General features: G+C 46.9%; 2 protein-coding genes across 2 annotated transcripts; both read right to left on the bottom strand.

The window, feature by feature from the left end:
• Positions 1 to 476: 476 nt before the first annotated feature.
• Positions 477 to 19,226, bottom strand: LOC136941784 (DENN domain-containing protein 5B-like). The gene is made up of 21 exons (XM_067234377.1): positions 19,005 to 19,226; positions 14,873 to 14,982; positions 12,592 to 13,270; positions 12,161 to 12,348; positions 10,321 to 10,818; positions 9,448 to 9,679; positions 8,379 to 8,529; positions 7,489 to 7,576; positions 7,286 to 7,405; positions 6,962 to 7,114; positions 5,998 to 6,076; positions 5,274 to 5,346; positions 5,027 to 5,155; positions 4,783 to 4,904; positions 4,474 to 4,619; positions 4,233 to 4,351; positions 3,978 to 4,150; positions 3,355 to 3,437; positions 2,015 to 2,141; positions 1,460 to 1,622; positions 477 to 1,061 (listed from the first exon to the last, which is right to left on the bottom strand). Exons 1-21 carry the CDS (start codon positions 19,111 to 19,113, stop codon positions 878 to 880), a joined length of 3,726 nt encoding a protein of 1,241 aa, XP_067090478.1. The 5' UTR covers positions 19,114 to 19,226; the 3' UTR covers positions 477 to 877.
• Positions 19,227 to 19,703: 477 nt separating this feature from the next.
• armc10 (armadillo repeat containing 10) lies at positions 19,704 to 24,555 on the bottom strand. The gene is made up of 6 exons (XM_067234865.1): positions 24,202 to 24,555; positions 23,621 to 23,775; positions 23,304 to 23,438; positions 22,894 to 23,070; positions 22,178 to 22,249; positions 19,704 to 21,149 (listed from the first exon to the last, which is right to left on the bottom strand). The coding sequence occupies exons 1-6, from the start codon at positions 24,485 to 24,487 to the stop codon at positions 20,898 to 20,900; spliced, it is 1,077 nt and encodes a 358-aa protein (XP_067090966.1). The 5' UTR covers positions 24,488 to 24,555; the 3' UTR covers positions 19,704 to 20,897.
• Positions 24,556 to 25,082: the final 527 nt, after the last annotated feature.

Below are 25,082 nucleotides of genomic sequence, written 5' to 3' on the forward strand. Positions count from 1 at the left end.
TACACTTCTCCAAAGCCTTAATAATAAATTAACATTCACTATTTGACAAGTAGTACAGAAGCATTTTCAGTATTTTATTAGCATAACGATTAAGACCCTGTAGTTTGACACAAAGTTATAACAGATTTACAAACAAGTCAGGAAATAGAATATATCCAATAGTTAATAAACAACATATCTTAGGACTGTGTGAATGGAAACATTTTCTCAGCAGACATACTACTCAACCTTAACCATCCCTGTGCAACCATGTCCATCCACAGCATGTGTAACTGGAGGACCACAGCTGGAGTAGCTCACAGCAGAAAGACAGTTTGGCCATGCATGAGTAGTTAACAGTTCCAGTGGCAGCAGAGCCAACAGCAGGACATTGAGGGAAGCTAGTCTAAGGTGCAGGTTGAAAGGGGGGGGGGGGGGGGGGGGGGGGGGAGACATGTGCCCCCCCCCCCCCCCCCCCCATCACAGAATATCACAGTGTATACAAACAGGAATGTCCACTTCCGAGGTCAAACCAGAAAACTTTAAGGAAAGGCTTCCTCTGATCTTTTGGCTTCCCAACTCCCTCTTGGTTCCTTCTGATCACTTCCTGTCCCGACAGGACCAACTGTCAGGTGAGAATTATACGCAACATACAAAGCAGTCCTGGCTGTGTCTCAATAGTGTGCTTGGCTGAGTCAGACCAACCAGGCCTGGGTGGGTCTCAATAGTGTGCTGTGACATTCTGTTATTTTCCTTAATTAGGACAGTTCTGAAAGTATCACACTATTGACAGATATTCCAAGGGCCGGTACCTAATGGAGGTAAGACTGTAGCCTCCATTTTTGAGACAGACTGTGGAGAAGTGCAACTCCAAATCCCGCAATCCTTGGCAACAGGGTTAGAGCTCCACCCCCTTGACCAGGGCCGTCTCCAAAGTGATGTTGAAGTCTTGGAAGGTGTGCAGGAGACGGTAGAGTGCGTAAAGAGCAGAGCCGTCACGGAGAAGGGCGCCCTCCTCGTACATGCGCACTGTCAGGGGACATCCTGCCAGCAGGGGGAGCCACCGAGCAAGCAGCCGGTCCCTGCCAGGGCACACAGGTCAAAGGTCAAATCAGGCTCAACAGAGGGTGATATAGAAAAGACAGAGATCCACAATGATCAGTACAGTGTTCTTTGTAATTGAAAGCCAAACGCTACTAAGGGCTACGACCAGCATCTATCAACTATGAGTCACCCCACCAGTAGCCACAACTGCACATGGTCAGTCTTACCCCTGTAACCATGGCAGCACTGTAGCCCAAAACACCCAGGAGGTAATGGAGAGTGATGGAACTGGGTCAGCCAGGGGGGGGGGGCTGTGCTGCTGCATGCCTCTGTTTGGGGGCCATCGCTAACCTACTAATGATTGGATACTTGAGCAAGGCTGCCATAGGTCCCCACTGCTGCTTGAACTTTGACCTCTTGACACCTGACCCCTCACCTTACTCCCAGGCAGACCAGTAGCTGGAATTTTCCCTCCTTGCCAATGTTCCTTTGCGAGCTGTTGATGGCATTGGCATAACGACACAGGGAGTCCCAGACCTCAGTTGAACCTTGCAGGTCGCCCATCTGATCAGCCATCTCCATTGTTACCACAGCCTTCTCTGTAGGAGTGATAGTATAGCATGAGTTCCTAGCATCAGGTATACCATAATAACTGGTCATCAGGAAGAATGCAGAAGGGTGTGCAGTTGTATGGCCCAGTCCAGCACTAATACAAACAAGACTGGTAGCTGAGTTGATGATGATAAAGACAAACCTGCACTACTGCATAGTCCAGTCTGGGTGGGTCAGTGTCAAACTACTGGATTTACAGCACAACTTAACCATGACAAACCACAGAAATAATACATTATTTACGTTTATGAGACTGACCACTAGATGGAGACATATGACTATACTGTAGGCAGGAATGCAGATGAGTAAAGTTGGCACCCTAGCTGTAATCCATTGTCCCTAAGTACACACGCACGCACACACACACACACACACTTACCCACAAAGTCCCATATGAACACTGTCCTCTGGAATAGGCGACTGGACTTAAACCCATGTAACAGAAAGTGTTCTAGAGAGCGGACCAGGCCCTCCTCCCCACACAGAAGCACTGTCAGGTTCCCCCTCTGGGCAACAGAGACAAAAGGGGGAAGGTTTAGCAGGAACACACAAGGGGGAAGGTTTAGCAGGAACACACAAGGGGGAAGGGTAATTTGTTCTTTAATCTCGATGTATGCATGGTTGGTAAATGGCTCCAAGTACTCAAGACAAACAATCCCTTCCTCTCGAACATTCTCTCTGTGTCTCTGTCTCTACCCTGTCACTCTTTTCTTCCTTGTGTCCATTTCTGGGTGGTTTATAAGTGACTGGTTGCAGAGTGAATTGCAACGGTTAGGGTTAGCGGCCAACAGCTTAAAGCTGAAACGTCTTCCTGTTGACCCTAGGGAGCTGTAGGAGGCATCAATAGAAAACCAATGATAGGCCCCAGAGGTCCATTAGAGAGAGACAGGCCTCTTAAAGATCCTGTAAAGTAATGTAAATTCCATGACTTGCTTCTCAGTACATTATATACATGTGAAATTAGTTCCTGAAAGCATGTGCAAAGCGCGAAAACTTTGTCGCACTGAAATGTGAAGTTAGACTGTTGAACAGTTTCTCTTCCGTTTTCAGCTCAGGTTTTGTATAGGCCGAGCCAAAACCCGACCGATCTACGTCACAGCGACCTATCTATGTCAGATCACAGATGGTTGCATTCTGTTACTCCGTTGGTATGATGCAAAGACAAAGTAATTAATACATAAAACACTCAGAGACTGCAGGTAGGTCTGTTCTGATATCTGCAATTGATTTAGCTAGAGTTGCTGTTGTTGCTAAATTCAATAAATTCACGATTTATATAATAATAATTAATAATCATCAATAATAATAATTTAACATACTTGTCTGTTTTTTTTTCATTAGAATTTGGATGGGTAATTAACAACACATTTTTCTGTGGTGTGATGAACTTAAAACTCATTTTCAATTCCACTTTACAGGATCTTTAAGCAGCAGGCTCTAGAGAGACAGGAAGGTCAGGGCCTGGAGAGACAAGCGGGTCAGACCAGGACTTGGACACATGCCAGGCACAGGTTGTTCTGTGTCATGCAGACCAAACATCTCTCTCTCGCAGACCAGACAACAGTACTCTGCTCATCCAGACTCAGAGCTGGTGATGGGGGTTCTGAAATCATCTCTGCACAGATCGTTTCAACCTCTCTTGGATATGTATATCCAGTGTCTTTCAGCCTAAATGTAATCCCATAGTCTCTCAATCACAACAAGATATATTCCACACACCTCTTGCTCTGGCTTGTGAAAGTGCTTAATCAGGTTGTTCACCGCCTCCCTCAGGGTCTCCTGCACCTCAGCTGAGGTCATTCCTGTGCAGGATGGATGGATGGGAGGGAGGGGGAGAGAGTGAAAGACAATAGAGTGAAAACAAATGGCTAACAGAGTGTAAATGTGTTTCTGAATGATGTGTGATGTGATGCGATGCGTTGCGATGTGTTGTGTTGTGTTGTGATGTGTTGTGATGCGATGTAATGTGTTGTGATGTGATGTGATGTGATGCGATGTGTTGTGATGCGTTGCGATGTGATGCGATGCGTTGCGATGTGATGTGTTGTGATGCGATGTGTTGTGATGCGATGTGATGTGATGCGATGTGTTGTGATGCGATGCGATGCGATGCGATGCGATGTGATGCGTTGCGATGTGTTGTGATGCGATGTGTTGCGATGTGATGCGATGCGTTGCGATGCGATGCGTTGCGATGTGATGCGATGTGATGCGATGTGTTGTGATGCGATGTGATGCGTTGCGATGTGTTGTGATGCGATGTGTTGTGATGTGATGCGATGTGTTGTGATGCGATGCGATGTGATGCGATGTGATGTGTTGTGATGCGATGTGATGCTTACTGTTGCGGCCTCCCAGTGCTCCCGCTCCAGTGCGTCCGCTCTGCGGCTCCGGAGGAGTCCCCGCCCCCCTTCCAGTGTCCTCCTCTCCTCCTGGGGACACCAGCTGACCTATCAGGACCCTCTCCAGGCTGCCGTCACCCACGCCTTTACCCAGCCATCGGCCACAGGGGAACCTGGGGAGGGGGCAGATGACCTGAGTGTGATCTTCAAACAGGACCTGTAAGTGTCCAGTATTGGGAGGGAGGGGGGGCTTGCCTATAAAAGTGTCCAGTGATGAGATTGTACACCAGAACACAGTCCACCAGACACTTGGCCAGTAGACCGGAGTTCTCTTGACCCAACTGCAGAGTGCTGAGTCGACCCAGGTTCTTACACTGTAACACACACACACCCAGCATAAGAACCTATGTAGACAGGCAGTGTCTCTACTGTGGCTCTTCACTATATGGATGCATTTACTTCTACTTGTGGTTCTGTCAGAACACAAGGAGCTCACCTGGAAGTAGATCTCCTGGATGTTCCTGGGGATGTTTCTGACCCCTGAGTCACCTAGCTCCCCCGACACACACACCCACGGAGTGACTGTCGTCATGGCAATGCTCAGCTTCTTCATGGGCATGATGACAACCCGGTATGGAATACCTAGAGGAACAGAGCGACGGAAATGAAAACAAGTTTAAGATGAATTAAGTAAGATGAACCTAATTGAGGCAGGGATTTTGATGTGAACCTCTTGTGAGTGTGTGTGTGTGTGTGTGTGTGTGTGTGTGTGTGTGCGCGCGCGTGTGTGTGTGTCCAGACTTACTGACAGAGGTGAAGCAGCGTGTGAAGCAGAAGTAGTCCACTGTGTTGAGAGACAGCAGGTGGAACAGGAACTGCTCCCTCTCCTCCTCACTCAGCAGGAACGCATGAGGCTTGTACAGCTGCCTGGAAGGGAGGTAGAGATGTTAACATACTGTATACTGTACATGTGCACATACAGCTGCCTGGAAGGGAGGTAGAGATGTTAACATACTGTATACTGTACATGTGCACAGCGTTGTGGGTACCTGACGAGCTCTTGGTTAGCCAGTAGGTCTTTGAGGTGTGGAGAGAGCATCTTCTTCTCAAGAGCCAGCTGGATCCAGGCCCGAGCCCTACCCACCTCTGAAAGACTAGAACTCATGGTCTGGACGAACCTGGGGAAGGGCAGACTGTTAGCTTTGGGCCTGTTGGCTAGGATTTGATCAAAATGAAGTATGTTGAAAACATGTTTATTTCCCTCTCCTCTCCCCATGGTGGGTGGGCTCTCTCTACCTCATATCCTGGAGGCAGGACCCTCTGTGAGCCGGCCCCTCCTCCAGCCTGCCCTGGCCCACACCATCAGATACTATCACCAGGAGACGAGATCAAAAGATAGGGTCAAACCCCATGGTCAACACATCCACCATAACTAAGTTGAAATGTTAACAGTAGTCACTGGTGGTGAAGTGTGGTCAGCAATGTTCCCTCTAATTATTTTCCGCACTGAGCAAATAGAAATCTGTCTGAGCGCAGACCCATAGGCCTACTCTGAGCAAAGTTTGCAGAACCCCGCTAGCTTCTTTGTAGCTAAATATATCAGAAAGCTTCACCAGCCACCTGGACCATCGCTTGTGTCCGTTTGAAGGATTTCATCGAGCCATTCGTGTTTAAATGTAAAACTGCCCCTTTTTTGGGACGCTTGTAAAGGTAACGTTCCTGATTTTCGTTGCCAGTCAAAGCTTGAGCTGAGCACCAGGGTCGTTGTTTTGTTAAAATCTTGAGTGTAGTCTAGAGTGACATTGAAACGTATGAAGTGGGCTTCACCGCATTTGGCCGATCAACTGAACATTTATGGGTTTTATAAAATAATTTAAAAAAAATACTGATTTTATTTTGTGCGCGGTCTGAAAAATCTAGTGCGCGGGTCCTTCAACTGGTCTGTGCGGTTGCACAGGCGCGCAGCTTAGAGGGAACATTGGTGGTCAGTACTAGATACTAGTGGTTAAGATTTTGAGACCTGGGAACGGGGCTGGAGGCTCCATCTTGTCCTGGCAGGCCTGGTAATGAAGAAGGTGGGACCAGAGCGCCGACTTCCCCTGTACACAACACACAACACCATAGTGTGTGTCTGTGTAGTGTTGTCATGACACCATAGTGTGTGTCTGTGTAGTGTTGTCATGACACCAACATTTGGACTTGGATACTGATACCAAGTGAAGTATTGCGGTACTCAATACCGAAACGATACTAATGATTTAATTTAATTTAATGGTTTAGTCTTTTATTTTCAATTGGAACTTTTTACAATATATATAGAAATGTAAGTATAAATACAATTTTATAATACAGTGCAACAGGCTATAGTTGATCATACAGTGCAATAGGCTATAGTTTATTTGTGCCTGCAACAGAACGTAAGGTTGTTAAAAACCACACACACACAACATTAATAACAATAAACTAAAATATAAACAACCTTCCGAACAAGAGAAAGCTCCTGAAGACTTAGCTGCTGGGGTTTCTGATTGGCTGGAAGGTGGTAGGTGGCATTTAACACACAGACAATTATCAACTCGGCAGAAAACGTACGTATGCCTGCGCCTGCATTACATGTATACAGCTGGACAAGTTATCCCTCAGCGGGAGAAATACAAGGTGTTGCGTGAGAGCGTGTGAACTGGTGGAAATGAGTGAGTCTCATGGCGAATGCGAATAAGCAATAAAACCTCTTAAAAATACATTATATAGACCTTAAAGCCTGTAAGTGATTGCAACTTAACTAACAAGCAACAAGAAATGTACCTCATTCTGAAAGAAAGTAGGTAGACTATAAGCTAACACAAGCAATGATACAAATCACATACAGCTCAATCTAGCAACAGGAGAAACCATCATGGTTTTGCACCAGTATACCTGTACAGTACCTGGGTACAGTACCAGTACACCTGTACAGTACCAGTACACTGTGAAACACTACTGACCTGTTTGAGCTGTAATCCGTGTGCCCAGGTTCTCTCCAGCAGGTCACAAAGGCCGTGTATGAGTGTGTTCTCCTGCAGCCCAGCAATACCAGCCTCACCCTGGCCCTGCTCCATACCATGGCCCTCCATCCTCTCCACTAGCATACGCTTGGTCTGTATACACACACACACACACACACACACACACACACACACACACACACACACACACACACACACACAGAGTCTTCCTCATGGACAGAACACTAGCTCTACCTATCCATGTCAACACACTCTGAGGCAAGGCCAAAGGTGGAGTGTGAAAGGAGGTGGGCGGGTACCTACCTTTAGACAACACTCCCTCAGCAGCCCCTCCACAAAGTCCCGGTGGGTTTGAGTGACAGCCGGGGGGGAGGGGTCTAGTAGCGTGGACTGTTGTAGGTTCTTCCTTCCTAGTGTGTGCTTCTATTGGATGAACCAAGAATGAGGCATCACTGATATGGGATGCTCCAAGAAGGTTCTATATGTCTTATTTAATCTGTGTGTACCTCTCTCTGGTCATTGTCCAGTGCTGAGGTCTCAGTGATGGGGGGTCTCAGTTCCACCCTACGAGGAGTGGCACCCCGACCAGACCACCTGCCCACCACCCCACAGCACACAGTCAAAGACCTTCCACATCTGGGACATCAGTGTGTGAGCATGTGTAAGGGTGTGTTAGAGTGTGATTGTTCTCATATTGTGAGACAGGTACATGGGGGGTATATACACTTGTTGGACTATGGTTAGGGAAAGTGTCTCACGCGTTAGGGACACTATCCCTAACACGTGAGACACTATCCCTAACGCGTGAGACACTATCTCTAACGTGTGTCTCACGTGTATCTCACGCGTTACAGTCAGATGGCTGAGCGGAGAGGGAGTCGGGCTAGTAATCTGAAGGTTGCCAGTTCGATTCCCCGCCGTGCCAAAATGATGTTGTGTCCTTGGGCAAGGCACTTCACCCTACTTGCTTCGGGGGGAATGTCCCTGTACTTACTGTAAGTCGCTCTGGATAAGAGCGTCTGCTAAATGACTAAATGTAAATGTCTCACACGTTAGGCATAGTGTCTCACGCGTTAGGGAGTGTCTCACACGTTAGGGATAGTGTCTCACGCGTTAGGGATAGTGTCACACGTGTTAAGGATAGTGTCACACGCGTTAGGGATAGTGTCTCACACGTTAGGGATAGTGTCTCACACGTTAGAGATAGTGTCTCACACGTTAGAGATAGTGTCACACGCGTAAGGGATAGTGTCTCACGCATTAGGGATAGTGTCTCACGCATTAGGGATAGAGTCTCACACGTTAGGGATAGTGTCTCACGCGTTAGGGATAGTGTCTCACACGTTAGGGATAGTGTCTCACACGTTAGGGATAGTGAGTTTGTGCGTATCCTCACTTGTTGGTGTTGTGGCCTTGCGCCAGAACGTCTGCCTGCAGACGGGGGAAGCAGCCAGGCTGGTGGCGGCCCTGGCCGATCCGCATGTTCAGCAAGTGGGGGTGGAGGGCTGTGTGGTCCACCTTAAGCAGACGCCGCTCGATGGTCTGGGCTGGGGACAGGAAAAGAGTTAGGCCTACTGGAGGGGACTAGATAGCAGGGTGTCAGGGACACACGCACATTCTCACATGTAGCCTGGGTATAACCTGTCTTTGTAATGTAGTAGTATGTTTGAACTGTAATCTGTTTGTTAGGATGTACAAATCTTTTGGATGAAAACATTATTTTTTGTCAATGAAAAGCTGTATTCAAATATCACCTTTTGAAACGTGTCATTAACAAAGAGGGGGCAGAAGAAGGGAGATGCATAGAGATTTGGAAAGAGAGGACACTAGAGAAATATAGATGGAGAGAATTTTTGAGAAGGAGAAAGCGACGAAGTTGTGGGGAGATGGAAAGTGGAATGGGGGGAGCAAGGGAGAAAGCAAGATGAAGGAGTGAGGGAGAAAGCAAGATGAAGGAGTGAGGGAGAAAGCAAGATGAAGGAGTGAGGGAGAAAGCAAGATGAAGGAGTGAGGGAGAAAGCAAGATGAAGGAGTGAATGAGAAAGCAAGATGAAGGAGTGAGGGAGAAAGCAAGATGAAGGAGTGAGGGAGAAAGCAAGATGAAGGAGTGAGGGAGAAAGCAAGATGAAGGAGTGAGGGAGAAAGCAAGATGAAGGAGTGAGGGAGAAAGAGAGAGATGAGAGAAAGTTAGGAAAACAGAGGGAGCTGGAGAGAATGTGAAGAAGAGTGCTGCACTTGGCAGAACTTCAAAGCAGAGAGTTTGAAGCCTTCATTATAACACACAAAGCACCATCCCCCTCTTGTCCTGGGCTGCTTGTCACCCCCCACACATCCTTTGTGTGGGGGGTTTATGTTTATTAAGGATCCCCATTAGTCTACACAATAGTGGAGACTATTCTTCCTGGGGTCCAGGCAAAAAACATTACAATACAAATCATTACCTCACATGCCTAAAAAATACCCACCTGACTCATGGAGTGTGGTGCACTTCCTGTAGCGATGGTTGCTAGGGTCCTCATCATCCAGGTTGTACAGCCGCTCCCTTTCAAGGCGTCCGTCAAACACTCGCTGCGTAGGCTCCAGGCCAGCCCAGCGGGACGTCACCTTCCCATCCACCAAGTGGGAAAACATGGCTGTCTCCAGGAAGGAAGACAGGAAGTGCACATGGGTCGCAGGCTGGGCCGACAGGAAAGCGCTCTGACATGCGAATGCACAAAAACGCAAACACACAAGAACATAAATGCACAAACATGTACAAGAATGGTTAGACAATAACTCAAAGACATTCAAACACGTTCCACACTAAGCCAATATAGGTCATTCTGTGTCCACACATGTACACTACCGTTCAAAAGTTTGGGGTCACCCAGACAATTTTGTGTTTTCCATGAAAACTCACACTTTTATTTATCAAATAACTTTCAAAATGAACAGAAAATATAGTCAAGACATTTACAAGGTTAATTATTATTATTAGAAATAATTATTTTAATTTTAAATTATGTTCTTCAAACTTTGCTTTTGTCAAATAATGCTCCATTTGCAGCAATTACAACATTGCAGACCTTTGGCATTCTAATTCTAGTTGCTGGAAATGGGCCTCTATACACCTATGTAGATATTTCATTAAAAACCAGACGTTTCCACCTAGAATAGTTATTTACCACATTAACAATGTATAGTGTATTTCTGATTAATTTAACGTTATCTTCATTGAAAAAAACAGTGCTTTTCTTTGAAAAATAAGGAAATTTTTAAGTGACCCCAAACTTTTGAATGGTAGTGTAGGTCTTGTCATTGTTACATCTAATGTGAGGATGACGCCTGAAGCTTCTTACCTTGTCGAAGCAGCTGCTCCCCTCCCTGTTGCTCAGCCAGGACTCCAGGTCTGACACGCTCTGGATGATGAACTCATCGTATCTGCTAAACATTGCTGAGAAGCGGCATGCAAACACCTCCCTCAGCTGTGCGTTCAGCTTGGCCGACCTCAGCTCCTCCTCCTCAAACGGACGTCCTAGCACCACTCCTCCCCCAGTGTTTGTGGCCCCTCCCACTCCACAACTCTTGGCCAGCGCCTGCAGCCTCTCCAGCACGACCAGCTCCTCCCCACCCAGGTTCCCATTGCGCTGGTCCTCCATCAGGTCTTCCAGGACTAGCCCGCTGAGGCAGGGAGGGGCCGGGGCGGGAGCGGTGGCGGGGGCCCCGTGTGGCTGGAGGCCAAAGCGCAGCAGCACCTCCCTGAGCTCCTCAAGCAGCTCTGCCTGGTCGGGGAACAGGGGTAGGTCTTCTGGAGGCTCCACACCATGCTGATCAATGTCCACAAAACACAAGTTGGCCTGGGGACAGAGAGAGAGACAGGCTGTGTGGTAAGTTCTGGGTGAGGTGTGTTGTGTAGGGGTTAAGATCAGTCCAAGGTTACCAGCATAAACACAGAGCAGATACAGTACACACAGCAGAATGCCGGACAGAGAGCTGACTCTTAGGAAGTGTATTGATAGCAGATCTGCCAGACTCAGCAGGTGACCAATCAGCAGACATAAGAAAGTGACCTCTGATTGGCTGGACTAACCCCAGGGGAAGATGTGAGATGGGGGAGGAGCAGCTAAAAGGGATCACTCTGTCCCATCCACTTTCTGCTGCATCCCTCTTTTTCAATCCCTCTCACAGTCCCATCCCTGTAACCCTAACCTCCTACAACCTCTTCCTTTTCTGTCATCCCCAATCCTATCTCAACATAATTGGTTTTACCAACAGCTGATGCTGCATTACATGATAAGGGACTCATTCACAAGCAGTCAAAACAAACGAGTCATAGACATGAGTCACTGTGAGGCTGTGGGCCTCCACTAGCTAACGCCACCCTGGCACGGTCCATCACCCTGAGGCAGGAGGGCAGGATCCTGCCTGGATACCCGCTCCCACATACAAGGCTTTTGTAACTGCTCCACTTAGACACTATTGGTTACAACACTTTATCCCGTCTCTCATAGCAAGAATGAACGTCACAATTGCATACCTCCCTTCAGCCATGTTGACCTAAATTACATCGTAGTAGAAAAACTCAGCATGATAGATCAGCTGCTAAATCTCACATCCTATATTAACAATGCTGCAATGTCTGTGGTATCAGAGATATTTCAGTTATTTGCACTGCAGCAGGACCAGAGAGGGTGAATAGTTGAGATGATTGTGATCATTCTCCTCCAGTAGTATCTCCACTGTCCAGTTTGTTCCCGGGCTCTGCTCTCTCATCCTGCCTACCCCCTAATGTCACAGAAATAACTGGCTATTCTAAACCCTCATTAATTATTCACTTTCTCAGATTTTTCCAGAAGTCTAATGTGCTCAGACTCTTCCCCTCCCAGTGCCCACTGACTCCCTCTCCCTGTACTGCTCTCTAGGGCTGTGCCACTTCACTGCTGGGGCGAGAAGGCTACAAATACGTCATGAGGACAGAAGAGAAGAGGAGAAGGGGGCTGGCCCAGGGCTGCTAGTATGTCAACACATCAGCAAGCTAGCATGACCTTCAATAATGACCTTCTAGAATGCCTATGTATTACCAAGCCTGGCTATTAAAATACCCGTTTACTGGAATGTCTGTTTTTAGAATGCTTGCGTATTAGAATATCTGGTTTTAGAATGCATGCTTTGGTACGCAATCACAACACAGGGCCTTACCTCATGAGCCAGGTGTAGGGAGGAGCGGGTGGCGCCCTCTCCTCGCTGGACACCCAAGAGGAAGGGCACAGGCGCGTCCAGTAGGTGGAGTAGTGAAGCGGGCAGGATGGGCAGGTAGATATGCTGCCACTGGAAGGGAAACAGCAGCGTGGTCACAGTCTCTGCCACCGTCATCAGGCGCTGGTAGTCTGAAAGAAACAGAACAGCAACAAACGTATACTTTACTCCACACATCCTACCATACTGCACTGAATATTAGACTGAAATACAACATTCTATATTACAAAAAACTATTTTACAAAAACGAAATTATACAAAAACAATATTATGCTATACTCCAACCAACAAACAATACTATATTATAAACCGTATGATACTATTCTACAAACAATACGATATTGGCCTACCTGAGATTTAAATGAGACGCTTACCTTGTGAGTAAAGCAACACTTGAGTCTCCAACAGCAGGCAGGTGAGCAGCTGAACCAGGCCCTCTACCCCCAGCAGGGCACAAGTCTCTCCCAGGGGGTAGTCCCCCAGAGGCAGCTCCTCCGGGCCAGGCCGCTGGACCACAATGGGCCCCTGGACCCCGTGGAAGCGCAGGGAGCGTCCGGGCGGAGGGAGGGGCACCTCATACAAGATGTTGTGGACGTAGCTCTCCAGGGGCAGGGGCGGGGCCGAGGGGGAAGCAGCAGCCAGGTGCAGCTGAGACAGGAAGTGTCGGGAGGCTTGCAGGAAGGGGAGGGGAGTGAGGAGGCAGAGGGCTTTGGAGACATAGAGCGTGTCCCTCTCCTGGTCATAGGAGCCGGCACAGCCCACACAGGAGGACTCAGTGTCCGCCTCCTCTGTGCTGCTGGCCAGGGAGTCCAGACTGGAGGAGGAGGGAGAGGAGGCGGAGGCGGAGGAGGACGAGGAGTGGTGCTCCACATGGTGCATTTGGTAGAGAGTGTGCATCGCCGTTGTGATTTGGACACTCTTAACCTCCTCGTAGTATGTGTGGACAAAGCCGTAGCAACGCGTGCCATCGTCACGGGAAATTGTGAAGGAGTGGAAATGAGGCTCCAGACTGTCTGCTTGAGTCCCAAACAACAGACCCCTGGGCATGCAGAGCTGGAGAGGGAGGGAGGGACAGAAGGATGGAGGGAGACATGGAGAGAGAGAGATGGAGGGAGGGATGGACAGAAGGATGGAGGGAGACATGGAGAGAGAGAGATGGAGGGAGGGATGGACAGAAGGATGGAGGGAGACATGGAGAGAGAGAGATGGAAAGAGGGATGGATAAAAATAGACAGATGGAGGGAGAGATGGAAAAAATATGGAGAAAGGGATGGAGAGATGTATGGAGATGGGGATGGAAGGAAAGATAGAAAAATAGAAAGAGCGATGGAGAAAGCAGACAAGAAAGAAGGGAAGTGACAGACAGAGGAGAGGGAGCAAGGGCAGTTAGATTACTGACACTCGACACTGCTGCTATTCTCTCCCTGACGTCATTCTGACAGACTCACACAACTGGCCTCTAAGAAGCTGACATGAAGAATCCAGTCCTGTGTTCCTAAGAAGGACATTCAAAACAAGCCCTAGATCTCCAGAATGTTGAATCAGTTTATGTAATTTAGACTGTAGCGTTATCTGGGGCTTCCATCAGATAGCCTTGTTTCTGTAAAGCATCCAAACTTGAGAAGGCCATACAAACATGGCAAAAGTACACACATCATAAACGCAAGTGGAAGTACAGAATCTCATGTTTAAAAAGACTGGTAAAAGTACTGATTACACTTTTTCTCTCAAGTTAAAATAAAGAAGTGTGGGCTCTGACATATACTGAAAAGTAACCATTACTACTAGCTGTTTTAGTGTCAGGCTTGTGGTTGTCAACTTTGACTCTATGAAATACGAGACGAAAGGTGGGCAGCCGCAGCAGTGCGTTTATGGTTTTGTGTGAATATACAGTGTATTCTTTTAAGCCATTTGTCAGGATAGCTAATTGGCTATATGCACACGACAGTGACACCTATTTCCGGGAAGAAATAGACAATTTCTATCTAAACCCTACACTCAGATTGTCGGCCTGTCTTTTGCAATATGCAGAAGTAATGCGTGAATAGTGAATTAGGGTCAAAAAGATTTGCAAGCGTAAAACTGAATATAAACGTGGAATATAGATTTGTATCTTCGAAATCAGATTTTCAAAAGCGGAAATTATGTCTGCATATTGCATAAGTCAGGTAGCTAGCTGGGGACAAATCAATTAGGCCCAATATCAGGGATGTCCGGCTAATATGAGACAGGTAGCAACCCTAGTCACACTGGTAACTGGACCTCACATCATATTAATACATTAATACAAAAATACACTATAGACACGCAGCGCATTCACCAGGAATCCTGGCAATGTGAAATGAAAAAGGACACGCAATGAAAATAAATAATATGTAAAATGACGTTGTGTCCTTGGGCAAGGCACTTCACCCTACTTGCCTTTGGGAATGTCCCTGTATTTACTGTAAGTCACTCTGGATAAGAGTGTCTGCTAAATGACAATGTAAATGTAACTGTCCTTTCAAATTCGAATTTTCATGGAGATCAAGTGAGCGTTCTAAAACAGGTGTGAAAAAAAACAGTGAAAATATTGTTGGTTTGTGTGTGTTTTTTTCACACATGCTACAAGTGAATGTGTCTGAAACATATGTCCGTTATGCATGTGGCTCTCACCATGTTGATGGCGTCCATGTTGAGGGGCCCTCTGTCTGGGCTTTGTGGGTAGTGGGCCAGAACCTTGGACCTGAAAGCCCTCTGGATGGGGTTCTGCTCAAAGCCCTCCGCTGAGCCAGAGAGAGCAGAGAGGACAGGGAGAGAGAGGATATAGACAGGGAGAGAGAGAGGGGGAGAGAGAGGACGTAGACAGGGAGAGAGAGGATGTATACACAGGGAAAGAGAGAGGGAGAGAGAGAGGGAGAGAGAGGACATAGACAGGGAGAGAGAGAGAGGGAGAGAGAGGACATAGACAGGGAGAGAGAGGACATAGAGAGGGAGAGAGAGGACATAGAGGGAGAGAGAGAGAGGACATAGGGAGGGAGAGAGAGGACATAGAGAGGGAGAGAGAGAGAGGGAGAGAGGACATAGAGAGGGAGAGAGAGGACATAGGGAGGGAGAGCGACAGCAAGGCACAAAGATTAACAAATCAGCATTATGATTCAAGGACAGGAGGGAGAGACAGATGACCTTCATCTCTGGGACACAGAATCAGAAGAGGAGATCCGCATCCTAGCCACTGTGGTAGACAGGACAGGAAGAACCTTTCATCCTGTTGCAGTACAACTGGGAGGAAGAACTGGACCCTGTGTAAACTTCAGGTGTGTGTGTTTGCATGTTTCTGTCTGTTTTTAACAAAGTGCCTCCTGGCATTCCCTCTCAGCTTCACAGACCTGTAGAACAATCAGGAGTGACACCATGTATGACATCATGTATGACATAAGTGCCATGCCAGGGATTCCCTAGTGGCAGGATGAAGATGAGGAAAACTTTCATCAGAAAGCCTCCACATACACATCTCCTCTGACGCATGCCGTTGTTCAGCCGTGTGAAAATGCACTACTGTACATCTCTCTCTAAAGAGAGGGAGAGTGTCAGATAGAAAGCTCAAGGAGTTCCTAGCCCTTATCGGCAAGAAAAAGACAAGTAGTTGCCATGGTAGCCATTTCCGCTACGTTACCATGGCAGTGGCCTTGAAGAGGTCCATGAGCATGGAGCTCACCAGTCACTGCTGACTCACACACCCTCGCGCCTGTGGCCATCACACCACACACACACCACACACACACACACCACACACACACAGATCTACACACACAGTCCTCAGTTCCTCACCTACACATACACACAAAGTGACTATACATCACAATACGATAACATGGACACAAAAGAAGGCTGAATGAAAGACCAGGGACAGGAAGAAGGGAGGTCGTGAGAAATGAAGGATGTGTGCGGGGGAGGGGTGTTTGTTTTGATGCGCAGATGAGAGCTTAAATGCTGCCCTAGTTAAACTGTCAGTACTGTTCTCCTGCAGAGCAACTCCACCACAGCAAACAAGCACACTGCACCCCTCCACACTGCACCCCTCCACACACTGCACCCCTCCACACTGCACCCCTCCACACACTGCACCCCTCCACACTGCACCCCTCCACACACTGCACCCCTCCACACTGCACCCCTCCACACACTGCACCCCTCCACACTGCACCCCTCCACACTGCACCCCTCCACACACTGCACCCCTCCACACTGCACCCCTCCACACACTGCACCCCTCCACACTGCACCCATCCACACACTGCACCCCTCCACACACTGCACCCCTCCACACACTGCACCCCTCCACACTGCACCCCTCCACACTGCACCCCTCCACACACTGCACCCCTCCACACACTGCACCCCTCCACACACTGCACCCCTCCACACACTGCACCCCTCCACACTGCACCCCTCCACACTGCACCCCTCCACACACTGCACCCCTCCACACTGCACCCCTCCACACACTGCACCCCTCCACACACTGCACCCCTCCACACTGCACCCCTCCACACACTGCACCCCTCCACACACTGCACCCATCCACACACTGCACCCCTCCACACACTGCACCCCTCCACACTGCACCCCTCCACACTGCACCCCTCCACACTGCACCCCTCCACACACTGCACCCCTCCACACACTGCACCCCTCCACACACTGCACCCCTCCACACTGCACCCCTCCACACACTGCACCCCTCCACACTGCACCCCTCCACACACTGCACCCCTCCACACACAACCACTGTTCTGGGAACAACCATTACTAACTGTTGTGGTGAAGCCTAACATCTGGAGTCAAAACAACATACTAACGTGTTCATTTAGAAGATGCTTTTTATCCAAACTGAGATGAAAAAGGGGATTTTAGCTTAATGTCACAAACCAGTTCGGGAAGTGACAAAGAAGGGGCCAAGTCCTTGGAATTAGGATATCAAAGTAAAACTAAACATTTCTTAAACAAAACGATTCAGAGCCGCAGAGCTTCAGCAATTCAGAAGAGAATGTGTGATTAGGCAGCAGACATGCTTCTATTGACAGGACAAGAATAGAAGATTGTTTCTGCATTCACCAATTACACACAGGGAGTCAGGTGGCTGAGTGGTTAGGGAATCGGGCTAGTAATCTGAAGGTTGTTGGTTCGATTCCTGGCTGTGACAAATTACGTTGTGTCATTTGCAAGGCACTTCACCCTACTTGCCTCGGGGAGAATGTCCCTGTACTTACTGTAAGTCGCTCTGGATAAGAGTGTCTGCTGATTTATTCCTCAACCAACCATAGATGAGAAAAACAGACAACATTTTACAGACAACGTACACAAGGAAACACAAGAAAAATAACACACAATTTCAGTGCCCCTAATGGAGACATGAGCTGCTGTTACATAAGCAGATGAGTGAGAATCAGTGCAGATCTGGATCAGTCAGGACTGGTCCAGATCCACCATCCTGACTGGACCAGATCTACCATCCTGACTGGACCAGATCCACCATCCTGACTGGACCAGATCTACCATCCTGACTGGTCCAGATCCACCATCCTGACTGGACCAGATCCACCATCCTGACCGGACCAGATCTACCATCCTGACTGGTCCTTAGCAGAAGCTGTCTGTATATGATCAGGCTTCTTTGTGATTGGCAGGGTTGGTGTCACTGACAAACCAACAGTTAGTGATGAATGATCAGCAAATGTATGTACTTACAGCCTCACTCAAGGGTGGGGTCCACATGAACAACACAATCCTCACACACACACAAACAGACGTACACAGAAGCACAATATACACAGACGCTACACTACACACAAACACACTACAGATGTAGAGAGCTGCAGGATGGACATGGCCACAACTCTCTCTCTCTCTCTCTCACACACACACACACACACACCTCACTCACTACCAAGGACTCCCACACAACAATGTTCCTGTGGCAGTCATCGCCATGGCAATCTGACACCAGCTCTGCATCACCCCCCCCCCCCCCCCCCCCCCCATGTTCTCCAGTGTTGGGGAATGTCACTGTACTTACTGTAAGTCGCTCTGGATAAGAGCGTCTGCTAAATGACTAAATGTAAATGTGGCTGTCCCTGGAGGATCAGGTGACTTCTGACAAGGGACTAATCTGGGAAGATAAGGAAGGTCTGACTGTTTCTCTCTCACACATGAAAACATACACTATGGGTAACTATGGGTAACAAAACGTACCCAGCATCACAGAGTCTCACAGTTTGAGTATATGGAGTTGAAAGCCCACTCTGTCATGAAGCCTCAGACACGTCATTACTATTTTCCTTCTTCCACCCACCATGACCATCCTGATGCTCATCCTTCATGCATATCCAGAATATTCTAATCATTATCATGAATAACCTTTTTGAGACGGACGCGACAGTAGCTTTGCGTAACTACTTTGTTATTTTAAGATGGAGAATATGATCAAAATGTTGTCTAAAAATAATGATGTCGCCTAATTGGTAATCGCAAGACATTGCCACAATGGCATCTAAACATTAGAACGATGCTCGACGCTCTTCCTGACGTCAGATCATTTCTACCTCAGACCTATATCTCGACATACACCTGCAAGATCAAATTAAACACCGCAGTATCAAAATTGTACATTAATAGTTGATATCATTTAATTTAGGTTTGTCTGAATGCTTCAAGCTAGTAGTAGGCTAGTTTGTCTCCGAAACTATTGAAAAAATTACTGTGACAATGGAAGCAAAAACTACTACTGATTAATCGTTAGAATTACCTGATAATTCGTCGGGCTCCAGGCCAGTCTCTGTGTCGATTCCACATACAACGAAGTAGTGGGCAAAGCGGCACGAAGCCGTTCCCAAACCAGAAGTAACCGCGCTCATCCTCTTTGTAAATGCAGCTACGTCTGCTTTGGATTTAAACACGCTGAATTTTCATCAAGTGCAGGGTAAATTATATAAAAATTTAAATTCGATGTCTGTGTTCTTTTCACAAACCCCTCTTGATATCTCGTTGGAGATGCAAGGATGGATCTCCTGCCTCCAGTCAACAACACGCAGTGATTCGGTCAGCGCGAGACTAGAATGTTTTGAAGCGCCCCTCGTCTCTAGTAGACTATCCATTGTTCCAAAAGGGGAGGAGAGAGTGGGTGGGAGGGAGATATGCCAAATATTATAATATGGACTAATGATTTCAGGTTCACAAGCACTTACTATAGTTCTAAAGATGACTGCGAACGATAATGGCTTCTAAGGTCAAACTGACACACCAAAACCAACGCAGGGAACAAAATGCCCCTAACCCGCCAATGTATCCAATATATAGGACCCACTTTTGATGCTTTAATAAGTTCGTGTTTTTATGAGGGATTCCCTTGCTCTGAACAACCATGATTTTTAAAAGGAGCAGACAAGGGCACACCCATCCTAGAATAAAGTGGAGTATAGGCCTTTGCAGAAAAGGTTTTACACCGTTCAAATAAAGCAGATTTATTCATTCAAACATACAAAGCACACATTTAACGTACAATCCCCATATGTGAATCCATAGGGCAACACCATCACATAGTTCCATCAAAATAAATATATCTACAACAGTAGTGGGTATACAAGCTGTACAAGAGGGATGCTTTTATTTTAGTCAGAAAAGAATACACATCAGCCTTTCTGCCATCTCTGCTCCCACACGCCTGAGAGAACAGCTGCATTTGGGTATGTATGTCAAAACTGTGCAGCATCTGTGTCCGCAGAGGTGTCCAAGAGATGGAAGCTTCTGGAAGTGATCCATCTGGTGGGTGGCTCCACAGGTCTTGTGCTGCCTGGATCTGTAGCTCACACCCCAGTTAGGCCTCTGGACGATGGCAGCTAGCCTGCCTGAAGTCTGGCACACAAGTACAGCTAGTTCCTCACCACCATTAATCATGCTACTCAAAAAAGGACCCCAATTTAAGTTGGACATACAGAACATTCCATGTCTAAATCAATTACACTTTGCAGTTTTCTAGTATTGGAGCTGTGCCTTGTCCTAGTCTGTCTTGCTGTCATCCAGACATGCAAGTGTGTGAATCAGGCACCCTCCAACAGCTACAACATCAGCTGAACACAGCTCTCACCAGAGAAATAGGTGGCCAGTTCAGGGGTTGGAGGTCCTGACATGTGTTGGCAGTGGCTTTGGAATCATACTATTCTCACTGAATAGGCAGACATCAAGTTTTCAAGAGGTTGAAGGACACTGAGTGGAAATGTGCTGTTTGCATGAGTGCTGTGTCTCTCAACTGAGCACTCCTGAGAGATGGGGTAGGTTGGGAGGAGGGAGTGAAGAAGGAGTGAGGGAGGGAGGGAGGGATCGAGCGAGGAAGGAGGGAGTGAGGGAATGAGGAAGGGAGCGAGCGAGGAAGGAGGGAGTGAGTGAGGAAGGAGGGAGAGGTGGTTTTGGTCTCTGTACCTCTTTGGGTCTGTGCACTTCCTCCAATGATCATCCTCCTGGATGATCATTACCATTTCTCTGGGAGAAGCAGAGATACTTCTACTGTTTGATGGAAGGTCTAGGTGATTGGGGCGGGGCAGGTCTGTGAGGACTGGAAGTTGCAGATGAAGGGTTTGGGGCAAGGCTGTTGTGAATGAGAGTTGGGAGCTGAGAACACCTTGAAGGAGCCTGGAGGAGGAAGTTATGTGAGGATGCGTGCCACCTGGGCCCGGACCTCCCCTTCAGGGTGAGAGAGCAGCTGGACCAGCCTGCTGTGAAGCTGAGAGGACTGGTCTAGCAGGACCCGGTACAGGCAGTCCTGCCTCCTCCTCAGGTCTTCCGCCACCAGTGCCGAGGGTCTCCAGGCCTTCAGGTTCCCAGCGAAGGTCAGCAGCCTCAGGAGGACAGCTGGACTAGTTCGCCCGTCAAACAGCAGCACAACCGAGGCAGGCGCCTGGAGGAGGGAGGGCCGGGAGGGGGGAGGGCCGGGAGGAGAATGAGAACCAGCAGCAGAGAATGAACTCCTGGACCTAAGAGTAGTGTTGCTTTCGTCAACGAAAATGATGACTAAATATAATCATCAACGAACCAGACGAAAACTACACGAGACGCAACGTAAATGCTGGTCATGTGACGATGACTATAATTAAATGTATAATGCAATTTTGTTGACAAATAAAAACTAGATGAAATGTGGTTTACAAAATAAAAACTAGACAAAATGTTATAACGTTATTTCGTCTCGTTTAGACGCGTTATTATTAGCCAACTCATGAGGCTGTGGTTAATGTGTCTCATTTAATGTTAGCTTTATACGTTAGCTTTAAATGTTAGCCACTGGAGCTGAAAACGACAGACAAACGTGTGTGACTAGTGTATGTGTGTATATATTTGTTTGTGAAAGAGTGTAAAGTGGGTTAACATGTGTGACTACTGTGTGTACTGTGTGTCTGTATTTGTTTGTATGAGAGTGTAAAATGGATTCTTAGTTCCTACCTGACTGACTGTGTACTAAGCATCCCTTGTTGGCCAAATACTGTAGCTAGTTGTCATTCACATAGCAATCACACTGAACTGAATTTGGCATCAACATGACTTTGAACACCATATTCTAGACCAACACATACATTTAAACACATGGTAACATGCCTCCCGAGACTACTGCTTAGACTACTTCTGTTTTGATTAAAAAGAGACAAAAATAAAATTTTCATTGACTTAAACTAGACTAAATGTCATCAGTTTTCGTCTACTAAAACTAGACGAAAATAGTCATGGATAAGTCTGACTAAAATGCTCAGACTTTTAGCCGACTGAAACTTGACTAGACTAAAAAGAGTATGAACGTGACTAAAACGAATAAAAACTAAAATGACAGCTTGACACAAAGACTAAAACTCAAATTAAAACAGGCCACCAAAAACAACACTACCTGAGAGGCTCCTGAGAGGTGGAACAGTGGGGCTGAATGCATTGTCTTACCTGGGCTTGAACAATGTCATCCATCATGTCAGGATTTGAGGACACATTCACAAGTACTTTTAAAACTTGGATCTGGAAATAAAAAGACAAATATGTTATGAATCTATATATAGTACAATAGTTAGTACTGACCGAAAAATATGTATCACTCTTCTTTACAGGTATTCCAACCATTAATTACATGCAGTGTTTCCCCTAGGTTTACAGCTTTGGGGGCGGGGGGCGTAAATAAGATAAATAACAAAGCCATTTAGTTTGTTTAATAAAAGAGCAAGTTATATACCTGTTTTATAGAAAATCTAACCTTAAATGACTTATTTTGTGATCGGGCGCTATATATATATATATATAAAAAATTTAAAAACGTTTTATTTTTATTTTTTTATTGACCTTCCAGGGGAAGTGGGGGGTGCTGTTGGGGGGGCGGGGCACCCCCCTAATATAATGGTAGGGGAAACACTGACATTACATTTACATTTAGTCATTTAGCAGACGCTCTTATCCAGAGCGACTTACAGTAAGTACAGGGACATTCCCCCAAGGCAAGTAGGGTGAAGTGCCTTGCCCAAGGACACAACATCATTTGGCACAGCCGGGAATCAAACTGGCAACCTTCTGATTACTAGCCCGATTCCCTCACCGCTCAGCCACCTGACTCCGTATGATCATGTACGATCATTTTCTATCTTGGACTGAGTGTAAATGGAGAGGCCTACCTGTAACACTTCATTGCTGACGACTAACAAAGAGAGGAGGAGGGAGACAGAGCCGCAGAGCAGGTGCTGGTGCTCGTCAGTGACGGACAGGTTAGTCAGCAACCTGAGGGCAGCAAGCTGGAGGTCAGAGTTCACCGGGGACATTTCGATCAGCTCCAGAACTTGGGGCACGTACACCTGGCAGAATAAAGGCAGACATGTCATCAAGGAGTTCTGACAAAGAACCTGGCAACCCCTACAGTACAAAAAAAAAGGTGCTGCAGTAAGGGATGTTTCAGAAACGATTCCTTGCCTATATCATGATGTTAAATTAAAAGTGTGACATTGCGATGCCAAAGCCACTTGTAATAGATAATGTTGAGCCTCCAGACATGTCATGTGTAGAATGATAACTTGCACAACGGAAGTACCTTGATTAGCTCCTGGTTCCTGATATTCATGCTCAGGTTGTTCAAGGCATTTAGAGTCTGAACTCTGACCTCTGGCACAGGGTCAGACAGGAAGCCAGCAATGACATGAAGGCCCCCTAACTCTCGCATCAGATCCTAGAGGAGTAGCGGAGGAGAAGTTGTACTGACAGACAGTACTGGTATAATAGTCCTGCTAGAGAACATGTTATTGTCATTACAACTTAAAACTCATGCTGGCTTACTAATAGCTTGACCGTGTTCAGCCTGCCTTGAGCAGAAAGTAATTTATTAAGCTTGATGGCCAAGTCTGGACTGACCTGGTTGACGGTGAAGGCAGCAGTGTTTCCCAAGGTGAGGAGGATCTCAGCTCTGTCAGAGGGGTGGTTGTTCTGAAGGAGAGACAGTAGCATCTCCAGGTGTTGAGGTTCCAAACTTCCAGAGGACTTGGACACAATGTCGCCTGTAGATTCGGCTTAACCAACGGTATCAGGGAGAAACTGGCAATTACTTCCAAAGAAAACTTTCCAACCTTCAGTCAACGAATATTTCCAGCTGATGTAACGCTATATCTATCTACCTGAGTGTGGTAGCTAGATGTATTGTTAGCTACAGCTGGTTGGCTCAATATTTTTGATACTGGGCTAGTAAGCTAATTTAGGTTGTCTACATTTAGCTCTAGTAATTTCCCCCTGCCCAACAACATTAGCAGGCAAAACTTTATGGGTCTTATTCATCGAATCGGTCGTTAGCTAGCTAAACTTGCTAGGCTAGCTTGTTAGCTGAGAGTAACTAGCTAACCTTCTTCCCAAAATTAGAGTTTAGCTGACTGGTGGCTAACCCAACCAAACTAGACAACTTAGCTAGTTTTAACCTTGCTAGCTAGTTTCTTGGATCTTACTTGATGCCTGGTCCACCGTCCGACATTTAGCGTTAGCTCTGTGTGCACGAACAACCTCCAATCCCGAAACCTTGGCTAAAAGGCTTCCAGGGTGGAGGACGATGTCACCTGTTTCGGTACTCTTCAGGCCACGACTTCCACTGGAGGCACTTTTTTTGTTTCTCGTCTTGTTGAAGCTTCCTCCACTGATAAGTTTATAGATCCCGTACGAGGCTCCTGCTCCAGCCATAATTCCTAGCAGCGCTTTCATATGACCAATTTTGGGTATGACGCTGCCATCGCCCATGCTTGAAAAATAATAAGAATCATGAACCGTGTCTTAGTTAGATACAGTAGGCTACACTTCACAGGTCTTCGGCAAGATAATTTTTACGATTGAGCAGACCATACTGGCAATGCGTCGCTGACTGTTTCCGTAAAGTGCTGGCCGACTACATGCTTTCCCTGATTCCTGCTGTGAATGTGTTCCAAATGTTTCTGCATAAATGACAACATTCAACAAAATTATTAAATAAAAACATATGTGGTGTACAAATTTGTCAATCCATAATGACTACAGTTAATATACAAACTTGAACTTTTATCTACCTACAATATTCTGTCAGTTCCACTGCAATTAGTTGCCCAACATCGAGTTTGGTTGCCTGGTAACGGTAACTTCCAAAAGGACGCTCTTTAAGTGACTAAACTAATAAAGTAGTAGTAGGTAGACAGTAGTGCTACTAGCTGGGGAACAGGGACCACTTTCTGTATTCCACGATCAATAATATTTGACATGGCATCTTTACAAAATGTTGATCCCGCTCTGAAGGAATATATTCTGAAGCACTCCTTACCTCAGATTTTTCAGGTGAAGCTTTAAAGTTGTCACACTGTTTAGA

The sequence above is a fragment of the Osmerus mordax genome, chromosome 4, assembly GCF_038355195.1.
Source record: "Osmerus mordax isolate fOsmMor3 chromosome 4, fOsmMor3.pri, whole genome shotgun sequence".
NCBI classification, from domain to species: domain Eukaryota; kingdom Metazoa; phylum Chordata; class Actinopteri; order Osmeriformes; family Osmeridae; genus Osmerus; species Osmerus mordax.